This window comes from Protomyctophum bolini (assembly GCF_963924005.1).
Source record: "Protomyctophum bolini genome assembly, chromosome: 19".
Lineage (NCBI taxonomy): Eukaryota > Metazoa > Chordata > Actinopteri > Myctophiformes > Myctophidae > Protomyctophum > Protomyctophum bolini.
Window position 1 is genome coordinate 32034169 of NC_137880.1, and position 9705 is coordinate 32043873.

At 42.6% G+C, this 9705-nt stretch overlaps 1 protein-coding gene across 2 annotated transcripts in view; it reads right to left on the reverse strand.

Moving 5' to 3' along the window:
• Positions 1 to 9705, reverse strand: part of sptlc2b (serine palmitoyltransferase, long chain base subunit 2b) — a 31049-nt gene that overhangs the window by 3393 nt on the left and 17951 nt on the right. For both annotated transcript variants that reach the window (XM_080790317.1, XM_080790316.1), the window contains exons 9-11: positions 7736 to 7862; positions 3127 to 3262; positions 1768 to 1897 (exon numbers count right to left, since the gene is read on the reverse strand). In XM_080790317.1, coding sequence (XP_080646443.1) covers positions 1768 to 1897; positions 3127 to 3262; positions 7736 to 7862 — 393 coding nt within the window. The remainder of the gene's footprint in view (positions 1 to 1767; positions 1898 to 3126; positions 3263 to 7735; positions 7863 to 9705) is intronic.

Consider the following 9705-nt stretch of genomic DNA (forward strand, 5'->3'; position numbering starts at 1 on the left):
AAGGGTAGCATGCCAGAAAGCCTGATAAATTAGGCAAGGGGAACGCAAAGCCAAAGAAGTTTTCTTTTAGCAGGTTTCACGATAAAAGCCCTCATTATCCCTGGCGCTTAGCCTTTAATCATATCGGGAGCGATACAAGCAAAGAGTAGAAGGAACTCTGGAGAGAAAGGTGCACAGAGAAGTCATTGCAGAAAAAACCACAAGTGAGCAGAGATTCCTCCACTCCTTCTCCATCGGAGACTCTGTATCTGCAGCATTGCATACACCGCTGAACACCTGGAAACAATTTACCTTCCCTCCTGACCTTTTTTTTCTATTCCACGGTTTGAGAAGGGGGGAGAGGAGGGGGGCAGGGGGAGAGGTGGGCTTCCAAAGACGGAAAAAGCGGCTCCTCGTAGCGTTCAACAAAGTGAAGCTGATGCCCTTTAAATGGACTATTAAAAATGGTGTTGACATACTCCTCAGTGAGATGAATGAAGTGTCTTTGGAGAGACAGAGCGGCCCGAATAAAATCTGTCTGTCTGAGCCATGCTGTAATATTTACAGAGCTATCAGCGTTCCAAGATCTACTATAATAAAAAAGGACACACACACACACACACACACACCCCCCCCCCCCCACCCCAAACTGCTGAGAGGACAACGTCATTCTCACCAGTGTAGAGTAGCGAGTCCAAACTCATGATGGTCCATGGATCAAAAGCATGCTCTCATGTCATGTCAAGAGTAATCAAATCCATTCTCTTAACTGGCTAGAGTGGGTTTCGTAACAATATTCCACAAGATCCTGAGATGTCTGCCATTTTAAGACTTCTCAAGTTTTCCTTAAATACCAGCCTTATCTGATCTCAATATATATAGGCGGGCGTATGGGTTGGATCGGCGGTTCTGGACAACCATCTGTTTGACCAACACAACACCAGACACGGCACTCCCATGTTTGAAGGCCGGTTCTCGATATACGTGAAATACAGACACACGAATGGACAGATATTTCACATACCTAGGTACTACGGAGTTTGGTAATAACACTCCTTATTACGGTTTATTTATGTATAATGTCGATAAGGAAATTGGACCTTATATGTAGGGATGGATGGAGCTTATTCATTTGTATTGTTAATCTAACCAGAACCAATAAAATAATATAAAAGAAACTGTTAACTGCATGTGTACCGTCACTTTAACAGTGTACTTTGTAATCAGCGTAACCCGGGCATCGCTGGTTGGCAGGTATCAATACACTTTTAGACCCGTTTGTGCCAGCATGGGTGATTACATTTATTTCTTGATCACCTTTTGTCTTGACTGTTTCAACATGACGTCATAGGCCGTTATGCTCGATAACAGGCTTGATAAGCCCGAAGCTTATTGATAACGGGTACTCAATAAACTTATCGGATTATTTCAGGTATCGGTTATCGAGCTCTTCTATGGTTGCCGCTTTTGTTGAAACTTGCTATTGTGGCTAAAACGGAATTGGCAAAACCTCTATCAGATGTCAAATATAAATGACAAATATTAAACCCAACGGCTGTTGCCTTCCAGTAGTCGAACTACAGTAGTGGCTTCAAACAAACGTGTACAGCTCACATCATCCACAGAACTATGTTTTTTTACCTCTCCTAACAGCGAACAGAGAGAGAGAGAAAGAGAGAGAGAGAGAGACATAGACAGAGAGACAGGCAAACAGCGACCAATGTGGGAACCTAAGATTGCTGCTGCAGATGCACACGGCAGGTGACGGTGATTAAACGGGTGACTCACCGTGTCGAGCATCTGTCTGGTGTGGGCGGCCGACACGCAGAAACGTGCCCTGGACTCGATGATGGGCGTGGCGGGGAAGCCAACCACCACTGTGCCGATGTTCCTCTTTAACATTTCCCTGCCAAACGCTCTGCAAAACACACATTGGACCAATGGTAAGACTCGGTTAAGAACTTAAAGTGATGTTTTCATTCTCGTCCCCGACCCCGACACACCCATCCTTATCACTCTAGTCTCTCTTCATGTATGACTCGGTTTGAGTTATTGCCTCCTGTTAATATGAAAGTCAGACAAACAAAGTAATGAGAAAAGTGCTTAGATGAAGTTGGCTCACATATCGGGCAAATACCGGTTGCTCTTATCCAGGCAACTTGTGACAATGTACAAAAAACAGGGTAATTGGTGAAGTAAATAAGAGTCCCAAGAAAACAAGTTAACACAATCCCCGTCGTGATGAATTACAATATGCCAAGATATCGCCCCGTTCAACCCTTATTTTGTAGATCCAAAACACTGCGACCGGATGTTGTGTCAGCTTAACGGGCAAAAACTGATGCACCCGGAAGAACCGTCTCAGAACGTCTACTTCCGCATTTGACCACAACATTTTGGTGGTCGTGGGATGTCATCCAAAGTGGTCCCCCTCCATTTTAGTGGATGAGATCGAAAATCTTAAAACGTGAATAACTCTTGATCTAAATCAATGCTTCCAATTCTAACCAAAGATTATGTTTTCGCGGTCCCGTCGCTTGTCGCGTTAGAAGTAATCATAGCTCCCGTTGTTGTCGATCCTCTCGGGGGTGTTTTGGCTACTTCTAGCTACTTCCAAGATGGCGCCGTGCCACCTTGAAATAGGCCATGAAGCTGCAAATCGCCGGGCACCCTGATTTAATGGTCCTAAATTTAATGGTGTGTGTGTTGACTCTCGACAGGTTGTTATTCTGTGCCTGGAGCTTGAGAAGTACAGGCCGGTGCCAGGCTCCGTGCAATAAGCGTTGTTTTGACCAGAAATGCCGCCTGGGAGGGGGATTTGGAGTCTAAAGCGTGCACACATGTGCACACGCACGCACGCTTTCAGTCGAAAATTCAACCAAGATGGCGCAGTCCAGGGTCAAAGCTAAACATATACCCATCCAAAGCTAATGTGAGTAGCCTTTCCACTAGATCGGATCAAACATGTTTATACAACTGAATAAACGTAGCCTACATATTTTGGCGGCGTCGCTTCCCGACAAATAACGCAGGCTACGTTAACTTAATCAAAGTTAGACTTGACTACAAAATAACATGTTTAGCATCTGTGGACAAGTAAAAAGCATACATCTACATCAATCAAATTCAGGCTTCTGAGACACCTACCCTATTTTTGCAGGCATGTAGAGCATCATGGGTACAACAGGGGAGTCTTCGTTTCCGTAGATGATGAAGCCTGCCTCGTCGAGTTTTCTGCGGAAGTAGATGGTGTTCTCTGCCAGCTGTTTGAGGCGATCAGCACCTGGACAGGAGAAAAAGACAAGAGCTTAAGAAGAGGGGAAATGGCTGCTCTAACAGCAGCAAACTTTAAGCTATTTTGATCAGAAACGCAGCATGGAAGAAGAATCTGAGATATTAGGATTCTAAAAACTACATTCCCATAGATAGACAGCATAAGCCAGCAGACTTCAGACTTTTTCCCCCTTTTTTTAAGTTTTTTTCATCGCACCGGAACCGGAGTGTTATGAGCGTGTGCAGAGCAGAGTTGTGAAGCGTAATGAATATATATTAAAAAAAGACATCCAAAGGCGATCTCGGCGACGAGAGCCCAAGTAGGCAAAGGCGTCAAGAAACCTTAAGCTTTAAATGTCCTTATATTGTGTGCATGCAGACAGTGTTTGTGCACAGAGTAAGTGTGACAGCTACAATGTCGGCTGATGTGTGGAATTTAAGGATTTTAGACAGTAGCCCAAGGAGCTAGTAAGCTGACATGTATACCAAAATGGAGAAATAATTACTTCAGATATATAATAACAATATGTGCCGAACGGGAAGGACAGGGCCATGGCTAGCGCGTGGGCGAACCGGTTGTAAAAAAATAATAATAATAAAGAAACACGGCAAATGCGAGGGCGGTGGGGGCTCGCCGACGGCCTAAAAGAACAGATCTACAAGCTCATTGTTAGCTTGTAGATCTGTTCTTCTGTTTTTTTGGCAAGTGACACCATCATGCTAAGGAATATACATTAATCTTTAGGCTTAATATAAGAGTATAGGAGTATGATGCCTTGTAAAAAGTAGCACACAGGCTGTTGGCTGTGCACAACTCAGTTGACAATGATATACACGAACTTGTAAAAAAAGAAAAAAGGAAGAAAAAAAGGGGAAAAAGACCTATGCTGCTTGCCTTTGGAGACAAACTGCAAGTTAAAAGGTCAAGAGTGGGGTGAAACTAAACATGCTTCAATCCACATCATGTGCTCAGTCACAATGGCATATTGGCGCAGAAAGCTACACTAAAAAAGACCTCACATTGCCATACATCTGGAGATACCATCTTATCCAAATAAATAAGCGCTTGGCTCAAAGTGCCAACAACAACCAACATCTGCTGGGCCGTGTTGAAATCCACAACAGAAACATGATGGCTTCAAAGCACCCTGAGACACAACAAAGTCTGAAATCATTGCTGTCGGGCAGAAACCTTGTATCTCCTCCATAGTACGTCATCTTTATATGTTTTTTCATAAATCAATACTTTACTGTGTGTGCACCGTGTTGTGCAAAAGCAGATCTACAAGTATTATTAGAATCTTGTGACTAGATATCTACAATGGATCGATTGATTAAAAAAAAAAAAAACTCTCTCATTTCCTAAAAAGGTTTTGGACATTCAAGGTTTCAGGCTGACAGCGACGAAATGATATTCATCCAGATGGTTTTTTTTTCCCTTTTTGTTTTTTTTGTTCAGGAATCCAAAGTGATTCTCAGCACTGAGTGATTTGTTTAAAAAAAAAGAAACAAAAGAAGGGCAGTAAGTTCTGATACAGTTGCTTTTCAACTGCTTTGGGTTGGGCATTCCTTTCATATTGGGCCTGTGCTGAGGAATGCCCTTGCCATGTCGTATCCTTATGCCCTGTCCACATACTTGACTGATGTGAGACTTCAAAGATGTGAGACAAGAAAGCCATTTTGATGTTGGGCCCGTGCCTGGGAACCGCCAACCGGCCGCTCCTTAGCTAGTCAAAACGTTGCGGTGCGACGTTCGCGGGGATCAAGGATCGTCTGTCGCTTCGGCTTCGCGTCAGCGACTTCAAAGGCTGCTGTATTTCAAACACTGACTAGGCTGTAACCAATCACGCTGTCACTGTTACTCTTCCACTAGGAAAACCTGTCAAGCCAGGATACAGTGCAAGGTCAGCCGTTATGCCCTCCCCCCCAATCCCGTCCTCAGAGAGTGGCCTGGAAAGAACTGATGGATGTGCACACACTGACTGTAGGGAGAAGGACAGAGAGGACCTGGAGGTTGTTTCTGAAGCGCTGACACCGGTTCAGAAGTTTATTCTGCTGCTGAGTGGTAGAGAACAGGCCTGGAGGAGTGTGTGTGGGGGTGGGGGGAGGGAGGGACTGGGATATGATCTTATAATATCAGCATTCTAGGGGCTGCTATAGCTCTGAGGCCTGTTGGGAGTTAAAGGGAGCCACACTCATGGAACAACAAAATCTCAGTGACCTAGTGTGTGTGTGTGTGCGCGCAACAGAGATAAATAGATGAACCCAACAGAGTTCGGTCGCTGGCCCTCAGTGCCATGCCTCTTTGTACCCAGCTGGAGGGCGCGCACACATAAAGGGAGTGTGGGAGAGTCAACACAGCCCCACTTCAAGAGCTCTTGGGCCTGTCTGAAACCAGTGGTAGGGAACAATCCACCCACCGGCAACTAGTATATGAGCATGGCATGCCGGGAGACTAGCGCTGGACAATACTGTGTATATTAAACTACTATATGATAGATGAATTGTAATGGACAATAATTAAATATAATTAATGTAATAATTAAATATTGAAAAGACTAATTTCTAAATAATCTCTCCGTTGCTTTAGAGGTCTGCATTCAGGGAATAAACACACACACAATGAGTGATAAATTGCTGAAATGTGCATTTAAGGAGCCTGATTGAAGTAGTGTGATATTATTACAAGCTAAAAATGTGGAGCAGGCTCCTCAAAATGTGATGCAGTACAGTGCATTTTCCCAGGGTCCTTCAGGCTGTGATGTATGAATCACATTAGTTCTCTGTCCCTGAATTATTGCTGAATGTAAATCGCTCTGGATTAAGAGCGTCTGCTAAATGCCTAAATTGTAAATTGTCCCCCATGAATTAACTGAGCCTAAACATGCTCCCTCGTATCATATCTGCCGGTTGTTCATTGATAGTAGCTCTTATCACTCAGCTGTGAATGATTGATTACACAGGTAAATAACCAGTTATGTTATCAGTATGAAGCTAGCAACGTAGCGAGGCTGGCACCCGTTTACAAAAACTACATTTGAAATACATGATGTCACAGAACAAAGCCAACCAATGGTATTGTAGGAAGCTGAACTGTGAGAACAGAATGACATATTCCATACATTCAAATCACAGGTTAATGGCGCCATCTTGTGGTACGGATGGAAAACCATACTAGGCGGTGCCAGGCACCATGTGATCCCACATGAACAGACACTCTCCAAGTGACCCAGAAACTAGGGGTAAAATCTAGGACAACAATGCCGACTGGCTGCTGTCCAAGGGAACATAATGGGGAGAAAAGCCTGTAAAAGAACAGGTCTCTGCAATCCAGCACCAAACACTGACTGCGACCCTACATGTCACATGACTGGAGGGGCAGAGGGTTGCCTAACCTAGACCATGTGCAGACTATGACCACTGTGTTCAGATGAACGCAACATCAAACATCCCGTACTGACTGCATGTCCCTAAAAGATTCAACATGGCTATTTTTCTGCCTTATATTATATGAGTGCTAATACGAGTAATGTAAACATTTATGGTCAGTGCATGCACGGGTTTAGATGAATGTGTAGCTAATCTCCTGTCCTGTACACCGAGACAACCTGTCAAAACTGGTTCTTGCTGCAGGGGTTCCAAATCAAAAACCAACCTGGTCCATTTGGTTTCATTTTATTCTCTCAGCAGTTACATTTTTGTTAAACACGTGCATTACTTAATTTCTACAGATTTTCTGTAGAATTTGTATTTATTTTGATCAACGTTTGCCTGTTATCTAACGGTAACAACATCAATACAGCATGGAAATGTGGACAAAATCTTATCCAACGACAACAAAATATTCATTATAGTTGTCGGTCTGAGAGGCCAAATCTCATCTAATGTTTGGTCCGTGGCTCAAATGCTGAAAACAATAATGGGCCTTGATATGCAAAACGGTTGAAAACCACTGATCTATTGGATCCGTTCAGTGATTTTTCACAGGGTGCATACTTAGTTTAGACTAGTCATTGCCAGGTTAGACATGGGTTAAGGTTAGGTTTAGGTGTGCTGCCCCGTAGGAGGTTAGGTTTAGGCCCGGGCAGGAGTGCCCAGAAGGTAGATCGCGATCTACCAGTAGATCACAAAGGCTTTGCAGGTAGACCACATGACATGCACCAAAATATTTATCATTAAAAATATGTATATATTTTGCCATCTGCTACTATTTTCAGCAATGGGATAATACTTTTTTGGGTGTGTATACTGTATAGATCTTTTTGAGCTGGACATTTTGAAAGTAGTTCTCAAGTCGAAAAAGTGTGGGCACCCTAGGGTGAGGGTTTGAGATATGTTGTAGTTGTAGGACTGTAATGACTGGTCTAACCAATGACTAGTCTAAACCAAAAACTGTCTAAACTAAGTACTGCACCCGACCCTATTTACCCAGTGTGCTGCCGTCCTCATGGAGGTGATAACGTTCACCTTGCTTAGTGCTTACCCAGTGTGCTGCCGTCCTCTCCCATGATGATCCTCATGGAGGTGATAATCTGCTGAGCCACAGGGGGCGACATGGAGGTGGCGTACATGGAACTGTGGGAGTGGCTCCGCAAGTAGTCAATCAGCTCCTGTTGAGAGAAATCACACTTATTTAAAAACTCATTAAGGCCTGACCTCAAAAAATTAAAAAAAAATATTCTAAATCCTCCAGTTTTCTGAAATAAATATTTTCACGATTTTTCAAAAAATAGCAGACCTACAAGCTCGTAGCGCGCCACTCGGTGGCGCGCTATGAGCTTGTAGATCTAAAAATATCTAAAAATATTTTTCAATAGCTAAATTATAACAATGTTTAAAACACCAAAAGACCAGATTATACTAAATGTCTTCTAAATGTTTTCTGAAACACCTGTGTTTCTTGGTCAGTGGTGCTCAAACCTTTGTCCATGGATGGACCCCAAAAATTAGGTATTTTTTTTGTAATTATGTAATGTAAGATTTGCACAGGTAGGTTTTCACAATTTGTCAAAAAATAACAGATCTACAAACTTGTAGAATCGATCTGCTATTTTTCAACAGCTAAAATTTAAAATAATGGTTAAAAGCTATAACGTGATGTCTTCAGAGTCAACACAACCATCTATCTGGATATTCTAGAGCAGGGGTTCTCAACCGAGGGGTCGCAAAATGATTTTGGGGGGGGGTCCCCAAATTATATTAAAAAATAGAAAGAAAAATCATTTTTTTATGCAACTGAATGGCTGGTTTCAGTATTTATTTATGATGTATTTTCTCTATTATTAAGGTTATTGTAGCAGTAAATTCGTATTGGGGGCGGGGCATTTCCTGGGGTCCCCAGCCCAAAACGTTGAGAACCCCTGTTCTAGAGCACGTTGTGCTTCAGAATCAGTATGTTGACAAGCTTTATAGAGATGCTGATTTTTCTTTCCAGCTGGATTTGGCACCTGCACACAGAGCCAAAACTACCGGTACTAGTAACTGGTGTACTCTACTGACCCTGGTATTACTGTGCTTAACTGACCAGCCAACGGGCCTGACCTGAACCCCACAGAGAATCTAGGTTGTATTGTCAAGAGGAGGTGTGAGACATAAGACTCAACAATACAAATGAGCTTACGGCTGTTATCAAAGCAAACCTGGGCTTCCATACACCTCAACAGTGCCACAGGATGTTTGAATTTACTTTGCAAATCAATATTTTCACAACGTAACTTTGACAAAAAAATAAAAATAACCATACAATGAGGTGTAGTGTGTTGGATACTTTGATTACCTATCAGTGATCACAATCGTGTTTCAAGTCTCTGCAAGTTGATTTTCATACCACAATGTAATCAACCTTCTGAGGAATCCAATGGCTTCCTCGGAAAATATAACAAACTACATTATGCTTTGGAATATGGTCGGCATTAATGTCAAGTATACCTCGAGACATACTAGTCAATGGCTAAATGTGACTAAACTAGTGTGGATCTTCTAAGACAGGACAGTAAAGACGGATAGGAAACGAACTAGGAACAGAGAAGTGGGAAGACATGCAAAACAGATCTCAGAAATATGTAGTCAGTGCATTTACTGGCTGAGCCAGCAGGGGGCCCCAGAGTATTAGTTAAAATAAAAATAATTAGACTGGAATCAATTTGCAGATATGGAAACGGTTTGTGTTTGTGTGTGTGTGTGTGTGTGTGTGTGTGTGTGTGTGTGTGTGTGTGTGTGTGTGTGTGTAAACTACCGGATAGAGTGCTCTAGAACAGATCAGACTAGTTTATTTGGAAAACAAACAAACTAATGACGCACGGTTAAAATAAAAAACTATAATAATAAAATTAAAAAAACCTTTTTTAAGAACTACATCTCGTCAAACAGAGGATGCCCTGGCAAACATTTGCTGGCTAAAATGTTTCATCTCACAAAAAAGGAGCACCAGTGAGAAGCTGAATTGCATTTCAT